The 18,391-nt window shown below is 36.9% G+C and overlaps 2 protein-coding genes across 3 annotated transcripts in view; one reads left to right on the top strand and one right to left on the bottom strand.

Annotated features, from left to right (window-relative positions):
• LOC140146308 (alpha-2,8-sialyltransferase 8B-like) overlaps positions 1 to 18,391 on the bottom strand; it is an 80,355-nt gene that overhangs the window by 12,670 nt on the left and 49,294 nt on the right. The window lies entirely within an intron of this gene.
• The window catches only part of LOC140146294 (uncharacterized), a 70,021-nt gene continuing 66,567 nt past the window's right edge, over positions 14,938 to 18,391 (top strand). Inside the window, exon 1 of one of the 2 annotated variants that reach the window (XM_072168102.1) lies at positions 14,938 to 15,310. In XM_072168102.1, the coding sequence (XP_072024203.1) occupies positions 15,238 to 15,310 (73 nt within the window). In that variant the 5' untranslated portion in view covers positions 14,938 to 15,237. The remainder of the gene's footprint in view (positions 15,311 to 18,391) is intronic. The other variant, XM_072168093.1, reaches the window with a different exon arrangement.

Genomic DNA, 18,391 nt, shown 5'->3' with positions numbered 1-18,391 from the left:
CAATATTCACTAATCAGATATAATGGTATTTGGCTACCGGCATGAAATTATTGATTTTATAAGTAGGTAAAGAAAATCACACAATATTGACTACGGTGTTAGAGTAAAGCACCAATGAACCAAAAAGTCTGTTTCTTTGTTTGTTTTATTTCTTCTTTAACCTGGGATACTCAATCAGTTGAAAACACAATTAATCATCTGTTCTTCCTTGAGGCCCATCATTTTAATAACAATACGCTATTTATATAAAAACTTGGGCACATGCTAATGAGCAATTGTCACATCCTGATTTAATAATCCTTGCTCAGGCAATACGCTAGTGAGCAGCGCATTTTGTTATAAAGCGTGAGACCTTGCAATTTATGAGCTCGTAAAATCGTTCACTTAGCGAAGAAATCACGCAAAATGTATCATCAACTTTTCTAAGAAACACTCGAGTTTTCTATCTGAAAAGCAAGCTACAGACTTGATAATAAATTTCAGACAAGTAGAATAAAAGTACACTTTATCCTGCCTTGAATTTAAATTTTGAAAATGACATTAAAATTTCGATGATGTATAGACGAATCTAAATTCACGCATTCCTACACCTGACTAGCAGCCTTTAGTTGGGTAGCCGTCGGCTACAATGCACTCAAAATGTGAAATGATTCGGCCTTGGCGGAAATTTTAAACTGCATTCCATCACCCGTTTTACACCTTAATACATAATAATCGGATTAACTACACGCGGTATCTATGCATTGATGTACTTGCGAACAAAAGGACTATGTATGAATAGATGCGATGGGATTACCTGCGGAATTATCTCTATTATATATATTATTCTATTAACCCTCCTCATCCTTGCATCTTCTCTTGGTGTTAGGCGGCTTTTATTTGCACAATTGGACGCTCAAAACACCAGGTTGGTGCTAGCGGCTACCCAAAGATGTCCGACCAAATCCTGACCATGACTTAGCTCGTTGGATTCGTCTATACCGTATCTTAGCACATTTTCGATTATTACAGTCATGACTAACAAATCTGGCAACTAACGGTTACAGTCATATCAAACGTTTCCAGGATAATATTTATGTTGGAGAAACCTTTGCCCAGCTATATCTTTTAGGTGAGATTCGCAGTTTTGAAGAAATTGACGTTTTTGTAACACGCAATTTCACTGCCGATACTTTGATTTCTGCACTTTCCACCATAAATTGATCCAAGGCCAATTAACACAGGGATTACCTGAAAGAAATTGGCTTCAAAATTTTAAATAATATTCACTACCGTAAACGATATTAGCACTAAAGTAAAGTAATGATATACTTTATTTTGGGGGGAGAAAACAGGGAAAATCCAGTAAACACGAATTATCCCTATGCCCTTTTCCAAACGAAACAAGAATCAAGGGTCTAAAAATTAAGATGAAGCCCATTATATTAGCTTTTTCGAGATATGGCGGACACAATTGGATGGCGCTGCACGAAGTGGGTAAAGTCTTTTGAACCAGAGTGAAGACTGTCCTCCTTTTAGTCGGGCTCTCATTCACGCGCGGATGGGAAATAGTGTTCACTTTATGTTTGATACGGTTTCTAGACTGAAATTTTGCGTAGAACACGCTCCCGTAGTCCACTTTAATTAAAAATGTGCCCAAAGTGCTTTTTCCGGGGGTGCCCTACAATGGGGGTCAAAATTACTAAAAATGTATTCTAAGGCCAATGGTGGTGATTTTGGTGTCTAAATATATGTTTATGGACATGAGAAAGTCATTTAGATAGTTTACGAAATCCAAAATGGCTTCCTTATGCTCCAAAATTCAAAATGGCGGCCAAAATGGTGAATTTTAGCCAAACTTATTTGAACGGCTTTTTTATGCCGATGGTGGTGATTTGAGTGTCTATGAATATGTATGTGGACATGAAACAGTTATTTACATAGTTTATCAAAATTCAAAATGGCTGCCTCATACAAAACAAATTCAAAATGGCCGCCAAAATGCCGAAAATTATTCTAACTTATTTGAACGGCGCTCTCGGGCCGATGGTCGTGATTTGAGTGTAGGTATATGTTTGAGAACATAAACCATTCACTTATATTGTTTATAAAAATCCAAAATGGCTGCCCTATGCCCAAAATTTCAAAATGGCGGTCAAAATGTCGAATATTAGTCTATATCATTTGAACGGGATTCTCAGGCAGATGGTGGCGATTTTGGTGTCCAGTTATATGTTTGGGGACATGACAAAGTCATTCAGCTAGTTTACAAAATAAAAAAAATTGCCCTATGGTCCAAAATTCAAAATGGAGGCTAAAATAGTGAATTTTAGTAAAAATTACTTGCAAGATATTCTTAGGCTGATGATAGCGATATTGGTGTCTATATGTATAAGTCATTTAGCTAGTTGATTAAATCTAGAATGGCTGCCCTATGCTAAAAAAAAGCAAGTGGTAGCCAAAATTGCAAATTTTATATTGATTTTATCTAATTATCATATAGACACTCCAGCTCCTGGGACTTAATTTTTGTTTTAAATCTAAAGTCGCCTTGTCACAATATAATCACTTATAAATGGAACATGTCCAAAATATTCAAAATGGCGTCATTAACCAAATGTTAATACTAACTAACACTATCACATTTGATGTCCATTTATCTATTAAGATTTAAAAAGGTAGTCAAAAGACGATTGAAAATGTTGTATATCCCGTAAAATGAAAACTAGTTCTATCTCTAAACCTGGGCACTTGAAGACCTTGGCGGCCATAATATGAAACATCATATAATAATCATTATAACGCAATAAGTAAAGTGATAAACCTAAGTAGGGGGTTGTACCACCCCAAAGATTTTCATCCGCCATTAAAAAAAAATACGCGTATTTACGTCCAAATGACTTAAGCTAATCGTATATCCATCCATTGCGCTCATTTTAGTGATAAAATGTTTGCCCAAGTACCTTACCCGGGGTAGGACCGACCATCAAAGATGGCCATGGGGTGGGGGAGGTGAGGCCCATCATGATTTTCATTTCACTCTTGTAAATTTATTCCAAGATATATTGACTTGTTACTTGTTAGTTAGGTTGAAATAGCCATTTCCTTTTATATTTATGAGAAATTTCGGTGAAAATCGCACTTTAGAATTAAAATCGTAGATTTTTTTGGCCGAATCTATTTTGCCTATACTTTTGTAGATAGCTCAAATTTCCCAATTTTACATGGGTGTGCTCACATTATGACGTCATAGCGATATATCTGGAGAGAGTAGACCTATAACTATACTTTGGTACCAAATATAACGGCATATGACGTTTGTAATTGAAAATTAGGGGGGTTGCAACACCCCATCCCTTTGTTGTCCGTGTTACAAAATATGGCTCAGTAGTTCTAGGGTTAAACTTACAGACGTTTCCACTTTTGATCTGTTATGAGTGAAATTAATGTGCTAAAAGTGGAAATTATTGTTTATTATCTATCCTTGCTCAATGGACACTCACTTTTATCACAAGGATATCAGGTCTTGGTCAATATTATTACCAAACAAGCGAATGTGATGGCTTTCTAACAATTCCAGCTTTCTCAGTTACCTGACTCCAAGGAACAGTCGCTATATACTACTGAGAAAAAAAAAGAAAAAGAAAAAAGCGCAGTGATTTATAGTGAGCTACGCACAGGCACAACGCCTAGACGTTGATCCACAAGCCTCGGCACACTTTACAGAACTACTGAGCCATATTTTGTACCACGGAATACGAAGAGGGGGGGGTGTTGTCCCTAATTTTAATTGTATTAGGTACCAATGTATAGCTATGGGTCTCGTTTATCCAGTGATAGCAAAAGAAGTACAAACATTCCCCACATAATATCGCTATGACGTCATACTGTGAGCACATCCTTGAATATATGAATGTACAACCCACCCAAGTCCGTACTTTGGCCAAATTAAGTTAAGCATGGAAAATTGTTGCTTATACATAGGCCTATCATATGTATAAAAGTTGAATCCAAATCAACCCTCTACGTGGGTCTATTAGCATGTGAAATCCAAAATGGCCTATACCCGGCATGTATGATACACATTTGTTTTTAGTTTTTCAAAATCACTTTCGATGGACTTGGGTGGGTTTTGTATTCATGTATTCAATTCTGGTTATTTACAAAAGTATAGGCAAAATTGATCTTCTTCCAAAAATTCTACGAAAATGCGATTTTCACCGAATTGTCTCCTAAATCAGTTCGGGGGCACTGCTAATTCAAAGACGTCTCTGATATCAAATACTCTTGAAGCGTCATATCACCTTACAGTATCATATTTCAGAGACGTCTCATAAATCACATACTCCCTAGTTTCAAAACCCAGTCGCAAACGATATAAGTAATTTTGATGAACGTGCCAGCGCAGTGTGAATAATTTTGTGCATATGCCTTATCAGGGTTGTAGCTAGCCCAAGTTGAGCATGTTGAGTGCCTGCTAATTTTACTATCCAATTCATGAATTGGATAGTAAAATTGGGTTTTTTTTTTACCTCAAAACATTTTATTTTAGCCATTGCAATCTAACTGTGTTCTGGGACCATTTGTCAGAATTTGCACAGATAGATATAGTTTTTGCACAGGTAGATAGTTGCTAAACATAGAAAAGCTTATTGTAATACACTCAGCTTCGTTCCGATGTGCTGCATCGAGTGCCGAACTGTCAACAAAGCTCGACGTATGTGATATCACAGACCCCCGTATGTGAAATCACTGACCCGTCTTTGAAATCAGAGACGTCCGGTTATTACGAGTGCCCCCGAACTGAAATATAAAGGAAAATGACTATAAAAAAAGTAAAAAGTCAATATATCTTGGAATAATTTTACAAAAACGAAACTGTATTTACTGTAGAAACCTATGGTGGGCCCCCCCCCCTCTATGGTCAATCATCTTTGATGGTCAGTCATACCCCGGGTAAGGTGCTGGGGTAAAAATTGTATCACTTAAAAGAGCGTACAGGATGGATCTACGATTAGTTTAAGTCGTTTGGGCGTAAAGACGCGTGTTTTTTATGGAGGATGAACAACCTTAGGGGTGGTACAACCCCCTACGTAGTTCTAGTGTTAATCACTTTCTTTAATTGCGTTATAATTATTATTATGTTTCATATTATTGCCGATCTTCAAATACCCCGGTTTAAAGATAGAAATCGTTTACCTTTTACGGGATATACAATAGTTGGCCACCTTTTTAAATCATAATAGATCAATAGACATCAAATGTGATTATTTGGTTAATGGCGCCATTTTGAATAATTTGGGCATCTATGTACCAATTACAAGTGATTATATTGTGACACGGCGACCTTAGATTTAAAACAAAAATTAAGTCTCAAGAGCTTGGGTGTCTATATGATAATTATCTAAAATCAATATAAAATTTGCAATTTTGACCTCCACTTGAATTTTTTAGCATAGGGCAGCCATTTAAGATTCCATCATCTAAATGACTTGGTCATGTACACTGTAGGGGCCTATATTTCACAAACATATACCTAGACACCAATATCGCTACCATCAGCCTTAATATAACTTTCAAGTAATATTTACTAAAATTCACTATTTTAGCAGCCATTTTGAATTTTGGACCATAGGGCAACTTTTTTGGATTTTGTAAACTAGCTGAATGTCTTTGTCACGTCCCCAAACATATAACTGGACACCAAAATCACCACCATCGGCCTGAGAATGCCGTTATAGACTAATATTCGACATTTTGACCGCCATTTTGAATTTTTGGGCATAGGGCAGCCATTTTGGATATTTATAAGCAATGTAAATGACTGTTTCATGTCCGCAAACATATACCTACACCCAAATCACGACCATCGGGCCGAGAGCGCCGTTCAAATAAGTTAGAATAATGTTCGGCATTTTGGCGGCCATTTTGAATTTTTTTGTATAAGGCAGCCATTTTGGATTTTGATAAACTATGTAAATAACTTTTTCATGTCCACAGACATATTCATAGACACTCAAATCACCACCATCGGCCTGAAAAAGCCGTTCAAATAAGTTTGGCTAAAATTCACCATTTTGGCCGCCATTTTGATTTTTAGACCATAAGGAAGCCATTTTGGATTTCGTAAACTATCTAAATGACTTTCTCATGTCCATAAACATATATTTAGACACCAAAATCACCACCATTGGCCTTAGAATACATTTTTAGTCATTTTGACCCCCATTGTAGGGGCACCCCCCGGAAAAAGCACTTTGGGCACATTTTTAATTAAAGTGGACTACGGGAGCGTGTTCTACGCAAAATTTCAGTCTAGAAACGGTATCAAACATAAAGTGAACACTATTTCCCATCCGCGCGTGAATGAGAGCCCGACTATTTAGTGTACGCAATACTTCGAAAAGGCTAATGGTCTTCGCTTGGGGCTAGAACCCACACTTCACTGATGCATTCTGTGAACAATGGGTATTGATTGTCCTTCGTCCAGTGCAGCATGCCACTCTGTCAACTTGCTTATTGGAGTCACATTTACTAGTAGTAGGGATGCCCACTCTCAATACAGTTTCCACTAGAACGATTTTTCATTTACTGTGTGCGTGCACTCACACACGTATTGTCTATGGAGAAACTGATCCATACAAGAAATCCCAGGCATGTTAAATGGCGTACATACTTGTTTTGATCCAAATGTAGGCCTATATCAGGGTGTTTCAAGAAATTCCTGATTCCACCAGAAAACATTCACCAAACTTTTTCCTGTTTGGTCAGTAAATAGAGAGGACCTTCCTGCATGAAGAGATCAACTTTTTTAATGAAAAATTTAATGAGATGAGAACTACAACAGGTTGAAGTGACACCATTCCGTGCATCAGGTGTTCAAACGCAATTATCTCCGAATTTGGAGTGAATCAGACAAGCAAACTTACATACTCATAAAATTTAACTATTTATGAAGACAAAATGTGTAGGATGTTAAGAAATTTAAGAATATTTAAGCCTACCGCGGCCCATCTCAAATCATGCACTTCCCCGTGCACTTCTCACTACCATGTCCATTTCATAGGGAGTATAAAAACCGGGGACCATCATGGCTTCCATGCACACAGTGTATTGCTCAATGTAGTAAAGATAACCTTTGAGTTGGAGCAAATTTCTCAAAATTGGTAGTGATTAATGTTACCAAACTTATGCCATGATGAAATATAATAATTTTTGAAGATAAAATGTGCTGACCTTAAAAGATTGAACAATGTTTAAGACTACCGCTTTTCATTTGAAATAATGCACTTATTGTTCATCTCCTCTATGGAGATATTTTCCATGGCGGCCATCTATGATCATGCTTGAGGTTTCAACAAACAAACCATGGGTTTTGAGGTCTTATAGTTTTTGTTGTATGTCAACAAAATCGATTAAATTTTCAGGATGATCTTATTTTCATGCTGTTATAAGCAAATATAATGTTCCAGATAAGATAGTTAATAAATACATTAAGAAAAAGTACCTTAAAGTTGCACTTTCTGTTAGTATTCCTTTTTGGACTTTAACTTTTTAACATGTTCTAGCAGCCCTATATAAAACCGTGACACTCGAAAGGCCATATCTCTGGAATGAAACGTCCGATTAAGATTATTTAAACGCCAAAATGTTTCTTTCATCAATTCCCATCCAATAAGTTAGGTCTGAATCAATTTAAAAGTACTTCAATTTTTAGTGGACATGCCTACTAGTAGTAATATAGATGAGTTGACTTTACGTCATTGTCTGGCAGTATGCGCACGCATCATCACAAATTCCATTGTTTTTTTGCCCGACAGTATGCGCGCGCATCATATTTTGTTCAGGGCCCGTGGTTTTAATACTCCCACCACAACACAATAAGGCTATTGAACAGTGTAGTGGTTGTATGCAGTCCGCTCAATGAATTGTTCAATATTTTATGATTTATGGTTGTATTTATTCATAGCCAAACTATGCATATAAGCTCATATAAAACGCATGAGCATTGCACAACAGGTACTAACTTATACATGAGCCTCATTAAATAACAAAGGCACTGCTCACTGACGATCTAGCTGTCTGCGGGTATTATTAGCGCCCTCTGGTAGGTCCAGGACATTATTTTAATAACAATACACTATTTAAATAAGAATTGGACACATGCTATAAGCAATTGTCACGTCCTGATTTCCAAGTTCCTTGGCGGTACCTCTGCATTGAACCATCATGCTGTTCATTCACTGAGAACCTGTAAGATTAGGGACGCACCAAAAACTTCATGCACCCACTACATCGGCGGCGAAAAAAAAAATCTTTCCCCGACCCCAACTTCCTACCCCCCGAGTATCAAATGGTGCATCCCTTAGTATCTTTGAAGAGAGCGATATTGGATTCGATCTATGATTGCAGACATACCCACGTGATGACTTCAACCTACTTGTAGTTCAGGGCGATATATTCAAAAATTGTTCAACCTACGGTATTACTGTTTTTATCTGATTCTCTTACATCATCAATTCTATGGCGAATTATTAGCACAATTATTTTAGGATTTTTTTCATGAAAAAAATTACTTTTCTTAATTTAATTATTTTATTTTAATTAATTTTTTGGGGGGGGGGGGGGCTCATCATGCTTGACAATATTAAAGGTCATGATTTTTTATTTATTTTGCCCCGTATTTCTTTATATTTGTATATCATTATAGCGCCCTCTATAAATATTGACTCATTTTTCTGGGCGATCTGGTATCGGAGTGAAACGTCTCGAATTCACGATTTCATTCAGCCTGGCCCAGAATTACCGGGCGTGTGAAATTTGGTAACCACAATTCGCGTGTTTTGTCACGATGATTTCTTCGGAAATACATCGATTTGGAGCGTCAAATTTCAGGATGGCATGAGAAAAATATGATCTATTATATGAAACCAACAATGAGAAAAATGGGGTAGGGTGATGCTGTCGATCGGGTTGTGGACCGGACCTTTAAGGGCTGCCAGGTCTATTATGTCTATAATACTGTGTACAGGTGTGTATAAGTATAGGCCTATAAAAGTTTTTTCCGCGAAAACTGGACGTTGATTGTACACTCTCATGAATATTGATTGGCAGCATTTTCCAATATGTCAGCGCTCCAATCGGAAACAATGGATGAATAGATGCTGCCGTCCGTTGATTTTGATCGTGGTTCCGAACACAGATAACGTGACTTTGCCAGTTGACCTAGCAATGATCGATTTTGACGTTACACTACGATGACGAATACTAGATAGACTGAGTAAATTATCCGGAGTGGGAGGGGGGATGTTCGAAAAATTTTGTACGGGTATGTGTCCTGTTCAATTAGCTTAGATTCTTGAATTTTTAAGATATTTGACAAAATAAAAAATTGTGGTCAAAGTCATCAAAGAAAAGTGTTAGCACAGCCTTAGACCTAACGTGATTTATACTTTTCAAATTCTTGAGTTCAATTTAAAACCCCATTTCTTTTCAATTTTGGTCTTTTCCCGCGATATTTTTTATAAAAAGCCGTAGAACGTCGGGCACCATAAACTGTTTTGAATCAATCCATTTGGAGCAATGGGGACGAATGTCACAATGCGCAGAGATAGTATTTATTCGACCATCCGCATCCGGAAGTATAATTTGTCCGGCAAAATATTTACCAGTATGCCTAATTTGTGTTGAAACCCTACTGTTGAAACATTACGTTATTATTATGAATTATTAAAGTAATGAAATCAATCGCGAGAAACGTGAACGCAAAAACGGTTATAGGCCTTACCACAACGGATAATTTTTATGTTAACCATTCTGGAGGATTCCGGAAATAGTCACGTTCTGCTGAAATAGGCCTATATGCACGTGTTTGGTGTGTGCACGTGTTCGGTATTGAAATATGTGTTGAACATAAGGCCTATAATAGGCCTATTATAAATTTACACATTTATTTTCTATTTGTTATTTCGTTTTATATGTTAAATACAAAATGAAAAAACTGTGAAATAAAAGAACTTTTTACAAGAAAATATTATTTAAAACAATCAGGTTACAGAAAACAATTCTTGTAAAGTCATTGTGTCAGCTGAAAACATCAAGCGAATGCTGATATTCTTGGGAAGGAATGGTGGTATTATACAAAACTCAATTTACATTGTAAACCAGTTGAAATAAGAACGAAATTCATAATTCTAATGTCATTGTTTAGGAAAAAATAATGCACAGAATAATGTTATGCATAAAACGTAATCGCGCCATATAATTTCGTGTAACAAAACCGGTGGACCATCATCACCTATAGAACCTATCCAATAACCGGAACGGTATAACAATTGAAATGGCAGGACAGATTGGTGGACAGATTGTTTTGCTAAATTGGATAGGGTCTATGCCCTAACTTGAGAATGGACCGTCCCACTCGATTTGTAAAAAGGTCGCGAACCTTTTCCGTGGACCCAAGTAACCTGAGACCATAATACCTAAATTTAGGTATTATGGTCTCAGCAAGTAACTGCCTAAAATGAGGCAAAATTGAAAAGAAATGGGGTTTTAAATTGGACTTTGGAATTTGAAAAGTATAAATCACGTTAGGTCTAAGGCTGTGCTAACACTTTTCTTTGATGACTTTGGCCACAAGTTTTTATTTTTTCAAATATCTTAAAAATTCAAGAATCTAAGCTAATTGAACAGACCATTTTTTTCTTCAAAAACGTTTGCCCTATATAATTGGACGCTTTTAAGGGGCTGGCATTTTCTTCGAAAGGGGGTCCCAAATTAATTTACAAAAAATCGGCGTCAATAAAATTGCGACCCCACCATATTTCGGCAACAAACATTTTATGACCCCCCCCCCCGCCCACCTTACCCCCTAAACAGGCTAAAATTGTATTGAAATCAGTCTTTTTGAATAAAATAAAAACACTATCTGTGGTCATCTTGTAAATCCCTACATTTTGGTCATCAAATATTTCATGACCCCCCCTATTTTTCTTTACCCCTTGCCCAAATGCTTCCAAAGCGCTCTCCACTGAAACCCAATGCTCCCCTCCGTAATAACCAGATTGGTCAAATAGCCTTCAAATCTCATTGAAGAATGTGCATGTAAATATGAATGATAGCGCCGTTTGAAGTTAAGAATAGTATGTACCGCCGCACCGCACACCGTCATCATCCCTATATCTTCGTGTTAAAAATTGCCGTGATAGTACGATGAATCCTCACGTTTTTCAACAACTACGCATGGTGAATTTGTTCGAGATAGCCCGTGCGACTCAGGCTACGCATACAATTTGAGATTTTGAGAGCCGGCCACACTGTTTCTATTCTATGTTTTACGATTTTCGCATGATCAATATATGGCAGGCCGTAACCGCCACAACGTGGAGCTGCTACGCGTAGCTTACTTTTCGCTTCGCGGAGCTAAATTGACCAATCATGTTAGATCTTTTCATTACGCGGAGCCAGTGGATGCATCCTCGTTCCAGAGAGAGAAAACTCTTGCCAAAATTAATGTTTACTATGGGGATTTTAAATGAATCGATTGTAAATAAACCACGACCAGTTGTACAGGATCAATACCATTGTTTGATTAGTGTATAGTCAATGTTACCTTGCATGCATGTGTCATGTGTGTGGCGTGTTTGTTTGTTTGTTTGTCTACTGTGTCAGGCCAGGATCACTGACACCCACGGTACTGATACTCTCATACTATCACGGTGATCATATTGTTGAATGTTGTTGACTTTAAAATAATCATGATGCAGTCATGTCTACAGTAGAACTCACCACGACCTTTGAAGGACTTAAACCCTATTAAAAGCTATTAAACCAAGATAACACTCAATGAAAACAGCTCAACTATGTTACATCAGATCTTCTCTGGTTAAATACACACTGCACTTGTGTCTGTTTTACCTGTGCAATGAGCAATGAGCTGGTATTATAGTTTCAGTTGGGTGAACGATTATAAAGCGAAAGCAAGGTAACAATACTGTGGGCTTTTGTTTACGAAATGAGACAATAGTCTGCTTATTGTTAACCAGCGTTCTTGAAAATGAGAAGCTTAATGACTTAACACGGTTTAGAAATAATTTCTTCATATTTTTTGGTGTTATCTGTCGTTTACATATCCTTCCTAAAACACTAAAGTACCAATATTTCCAAACACCTAAATTAGCTAAAAATTTAGGACATGTTACAAAACTATATTTTCTAGAATTTCAGAGAATACTTTAAATATTGGCCGGTTATTTTTTACACAGTGACGTCAACTAGGCAATGGCCTATACTTCTAACATACACTATTTGTAGAGGTCACGAGTCAATGGTGAGCGCACTGAGTATTGTGTATAGGAAAACGGACAGTAACTACAGTATGTATGGCCTACTACTAGTATATAAAGTAAATCTGAACTGGTTTGCAGTTTGCTGAAGGTCGAATTCCGCAGGGACACCGCGCAAGTTATACAAATTAGCTCCCGGCGATACACTGCAGATCGCAGAACTGTGTGCATAGTTTACCACCACTCTGCCTAGCTATATAGTTATGTACAATACTGTATGAGTTTCTTATGAGTGCATGTCCATCTTAATAATAAGTCAGTTCGTACTTTTCATAAACTACTTTTTGTTTTATAACTTTCGTGACCGAGGATATCTTGCAACTACGTGACGCTCGTCTGGCAAATTCTTAATGAATAAATTCGCTTCACGTAATGAGTAAGTCGTACTTAATTAGTCAGTTTTACCTCCGAGTAATGAAAAACTCTAACATGATCATGATTGGTCAATTTGGCTCCACGGAGCAAAAAGTCAGCTACGCGTAGCAGCTCCACGTTGTGGCGGTTGCGGCCTACCATATCAGTATCCCATATGATATTTCTATTGCAAGAAAATTTTATTTGTTGTCAGGTTTTATCTTAAATACACTAACTGGAAATTAAATACACTAATTAGTGAGGACCGGTATTTTGCTGTGGATATGTTTAACTGCAATTTGCGGGTAAAAATTTGAAATCCTGAGTAAAAATTTTGATCATATTCAACTCTTTGAGAAAAAATTTATATAAAAGAATGCATGTAAAATCCAGCTGCAATACAATGTACATTATTGACACACTATCACTCTCTTTATCTACGGCAATAATAGAATATCGATTTCAATCGAATTGAATACGATGCTCAGTTTTGAGTTTGTAGTTGACTACTAAGCGACCTAAGCGATCGATTGCTAGCCAATCAGATAGAACTCCTTTTCTTGCGTTCACAACAAAACCTTTTAAGGAATACACTGATGTAAATTAATACTCAACTGTGACGTCACGCTATTGTTTTCTGATTCTGTTTCTCTTGGGTTATACTCCTCCCCGTGTCATACATAAATTCTCCCTGTCCTATTTCCCAAATATGAAATTTAAAAAAATGTGAATTTCACAAAACAAATGATAATGATACAAATTAAGTCAAAAATCTGAAATAATTAAGGTGATTACGTAACTGATGCATGTTTCAACCACATTGTGTACTTTGTTCTCAAATGAATGACTTAGGCAATTAGCCATGTTAGCGTAGTAGGCTGACGATATGCAAATTTTGCATGTTTAGTATGGTCAAGTTACATAACTTAAAAAGGATGAAATAGCTCTGATTGACTACGTTCGAGGCGAAAAAGAATTTCTAGGGGTGGGGGCATAATTGCAAAGCCGTCTGCTCTGATCGATTGCTAGCCAATCAGATAGAACTCCTTTTCTTGCGTTCGGTGAAATACCAGTCGCACGTCGCTCACCAACGGAGTATTAAATTTATATTTATCGTATAGGAAGTCGACACTGTGCAACAAAACCTTTTAAGGAATACACTGATGTAAAGCCATTAATTTGACCTAGTGAATTAAATCTCCATAGCACAATGTGTTTGTTATTAGGGAAAGTCCGCTCTCAATTCGTTCGCAGCAAATAATTTTTACGTGAATCACCAGACAACGGTATGACGACATTGCTAGAAACATATATGCCCATGACCAGTATTCAAGTAATAAGGTGAAGTGTGTGGGGGTTGTGTTTGCGACCTCCGACACCTGACCATACATTACATTTTATATTACGGTCGTATATAGTATTCAAATATTAGGCTTAAAAAATGTCTCAAAGCGCCCACGCGCATTCGTTTTATTTAGCGAGTCCATTTAAGCTAGCTGAAACGGCAAATTCATTTTTATTTCATATTTTTTAATAGTTTTTATGAGATTCTGAGAAATATTTTGAAGAACATTTTGGTATTTGCCTATGACTAGTGCGGCTTCTCCCATCTCTCGTCTCTCTTAATTCCTTTAAATTAATGATAACCTTTCCAAATAACACAAATAAAGATGTTTCTAACACTTTTAAGGCGAGTACAGGAGCGTAACACAGCGCAGTTTGTGCAGTTGTTGTCGTGAGAGTGGGCAAAACTTTAGTTTTGGTATATTTTGACCAACTCAAGAACCGCAGGGCTAGCCTATGGGAATTTAAATACGATTATTGGCTTTTTATTCAGAAGTACTTTTTTTAGTTAAAATGGCTATTTAAACTGGGAAACTGTGGCTCCAGCCATCCGACACGCCTGGAGTTAAATGAAAGCATTGCTGGCACAGCGTTTCCATCGTTGCAATACTTCAGTAATATTTCACAACATTATGCAATATACTTGAACTGTAGACGTGTTTTAACACAATCATGCTACCCGAATCAAACACTCTTCTACTTTTCTTTGCTATCAATGACGTCAAAAAATATGAAAGGAGAAATTGCAATGACGTAGAATCTATGACGTTACTTGTTTCCACCAAATTGATGCCACATTGGGAGAATATTTAGCTGGGCCGTATTTGAGTGAGATGTACGTCTTACTGCACTGCGTACTGACTTCAGATTTTCATTTCATGACTGGCAACTCTGTAAATTCATTCATACACTGTACGAATGAACGAAGCCAAAAGATGCACACTATGCTCATTTAAATCCATCTCGCCTCCTGCTGCACGTCTAGCTCACTCGGCAAATATCCTCCTACGCTACGGATACTACGCTATAACAACTGTACTTGCAAGCAGTCTGATTCTAACAGATTTTGCGTCTTTTTTGATATTATTTTTTTAATGACCGTATTTTAGTGCCTTTTTTAAACAAACTCTTTGTATAATATACCAAGGGCATTAATAAATACTTGTGACTGGAAGAAGTTTAACTTGGATTGATCTTTGCATTCACCACCGACACAATGAACCGGATTGTTACATTTATTGCTCTTTTTGGACTTGTTGTATCTATCGTATGTGCCGCTCCAGCCAAAAGTAAGTAACTTCTAAACCACAAGATAATTGAAATATGATATTAATGCTAATATTAAGAAAATATATAATGCACTAATCGTGATATATCTTATCTTTTGCAGAAAAGAGTTCAAGCGAATGGTATTCACAGAGTTCAATTGAATTCACGCGAATTCTCGCTTAATATATCACAAAAAGGAAACAATAAAGCACGCAAATAATAAGAAAATAGAAAATAAAACAGTATAAACTGCGTCGACATCATGTATGCCATATGTAATGTCATAAGTAATGTCATAATGTATTTAAGTTTAAATACTTTCGCAGTGCTGTTGTATTTATGTTACCTATACTACTGCTCAGTCAGTGTTTTTCGGAGAGAGACGCAATCAAGAAGAGTCAACATAGTATACCATTAGCTTCAACGTTAATTGCGACTTCCATTCTCTGTAAATAATATATTCAAGTCTCGCTTAAATTGTGTTCGATCATATTCTATTGTAGACAAACCGAACCTCGACACTCTATGTCGATAGTAACTCTAAATTGCTATAATTATCTGTTATGTGATTTAATATGTGATTCAGATTCTTGGTATAATGACCGTGATAACCGGGAAACCATAATGCAAATAGACATATTATTAATCAAGTTGTAACCATATTCATCTGATTTCTTGTAAGACAACTGATCCAATTATGACGAGCTAATTGGCAAATTGACTTCTTCGACTGTTACTTTTTTGCTTGAAAATAATATGAAAGACAATTTTGATGTATTGCAATTTTGTAAAATCTGGAAATGAAATGTCATATCGTTCAACGGAAGAAAGAAATTCAAGTTTAAAGTTGTGTCTAAAAACCCAGTGAAAACCCTTAGGAAACACTTTTTTAAAAATAATATTCTGCAATTACACCAATGATAAGCTATTCATAAGAACTGAAGACATTTTCTGTAATGGTTGTGACATACAGACTGCAACAGTCCAATCAAAGCCAATCGACTGACAGGTAGCTAAAGGTTAAATTTGTCGACATATCTTAGGTGTCTATGAAGAGAGGGAATAAAAACCGTGGGCGGTGCAGTATGGGTGTCAACAAAATCAATATTCTCTCAAGTCGACTCTCTCCCACTCTCAATCGTAACTTAATGCATGCGCCATTTTATCTTATCAATCGCGATGTTATAATGACACGGAATTAATACATTTTAGGGCCGCGAGGAATATTGAGCCTCATGAAGCTTGGCAAGCAGGAATGCGCATCTTCTCTGATTTGGGCTTCCAATAGGCTTCTGTTATTTTGTTACTATTCTGACATTCATAAAGGTGGCGGCACACATATAATTATGTACATTTCCATCAATTCATTTCCGGGGGGAACTCACTAAAATGGGTGACGGGGATGTGCCACATTGACCCCCATTTATAAACTCCTCTCACCCAATGACCCCCTTTTTTTGTTTTACTGAACTTTCTCTCACCCATCAATGACCCCCTTTTTTTGTTTTCCTGTCACCAAAAAGACCCCTTTTTCCAAGAATGTTGGACACTGATAATCTCTCACCGATTAACCCTGTTCTTTTTTTCTGCAAATTTTTCAAAAAATTTCAAATTTTGATGTCTTTTTGAAAATTTTGTATCAACTTTTATATTTTGACCCAAATTTTTCCTCAGTCCCCTTTTGGAGACCTTTATCGAAAGACCCCCTTTTTTTGGGTATCTAGGCTCTCACCGAAAAACCCCTAGTTTCGAACTGCTGTCCGCACTACTCCGTCGCTTCCAAAGGCGAGTGCCCCCTTGGGATTCATTTACATTAATACTCAACTGTGACGTCACGCTATTGTTTTCTGATTCTGTTTCTCTTGGGTTATACTCCTCCCCGTGTCATACATAAATTCTCCCTGTCCTATTTCCCAAATATGAAATTTAAAAAAATGTGAATTTCACAAAACAAATGATAATGATACAAATTAAGTCAAAAATCTGAAATAATTAAGGTGATTACGTAACTGATGCATGTTTCAACCACATTGTGTACTTTGTTCTCAAATGAATGACTTAGGCAATTAGCCATGTTAGCGTAGTAGGCTGACGATATGCAAATTTTGCATGTTTAGTATGGTCAAGTTACATAACTTAAAAAGGATGAAATAGCTCTGATTGACTACGTTCGAGGCGAAAAAGAATTTCTAGGGGTGGGGGCATAATTGCAAAGCCGTCTGCTCTGCTCTCAGAACGACTTTGCCCGTATAAAATGCGCACAATGCGTGTTGAAATTTGATGTTTTAATGGTATCAGCCAAAATGGAATTAAATTTTAGGTCTAAACCTCGTACTTTTTTCACGGCAGTGAAATGATGCCACTTGCACCCACATCTCATATGCACAGTTTATCCCTTACATACCATGTGTCTTGAATATCTATATAGCCCACCAACCATGTGCTTATAAGAGGCTAGGAAATATTTCCTAATATCTCATACCCTAGTTTGTATGCCTTTATCTAATCTTGCCCAACATGACAACTTACTATTAGCACTTAACCTAACCAAGAGTCTGTCCAGCGTAGGAATTTTTTAGCCGTTTTTAGAAACATGTTTGTAATTGGCTTATAGCCATCACATGCTGACAATACACAGCTGGTCGAGGTCAGGCTTCATCACAAAAGGCCTCATCATTCTGTATAGAAAATTGTGTAGCATGTTATTTACTGCAGATAAAGTTCAATATACCTACATTGCACAAAACCAAGTCCATTATCTATAGTTAATTGAATGTTTATTGACTCTTGTAATAACCCAGGTGTATAAACCTGTATAATATTGACAAAGACAAATATCCCTGACACCCTGACCCTGACAAAAGCTAGCAATGAGTTAATAAAAATTCCTTTAAAAAAGGAATGGGCACCCAATGTAAGCTTGGTCGTGATGTGGTGAATTTCATGGTCTTTATATTTGGTATTATTATCTCTTGCAAACCTGGTGACACCTCATTACAGAAATCAGACCTGTTGATAGGTTGTAAGAGGGGATAGCCTTTTCCAGGCACGAATTGGGTCATATATAATTATAAAGAAAGTTTTGCTACTTTGCAACGCAA

Source organism: Amphiura filiformis, chromosome 1, assembly GCF_039555335.1.
Source record: "Amphiura filiformis chromosome 1, Afil_fr2py, whole genome shotgun sequence".
Lineage (NCBI taxonomy): Eukaryota > Metazoa > Echinodermata > Ophiuroidea > Amphilepidida > Amphiuridae > Amphiura > Amphiura filiformis.
The sequence above is the reverse complement of the archived record's forward strand: the minus strand, read 5'-3'. Positions and strand labels throughout refer to the sequence as shown.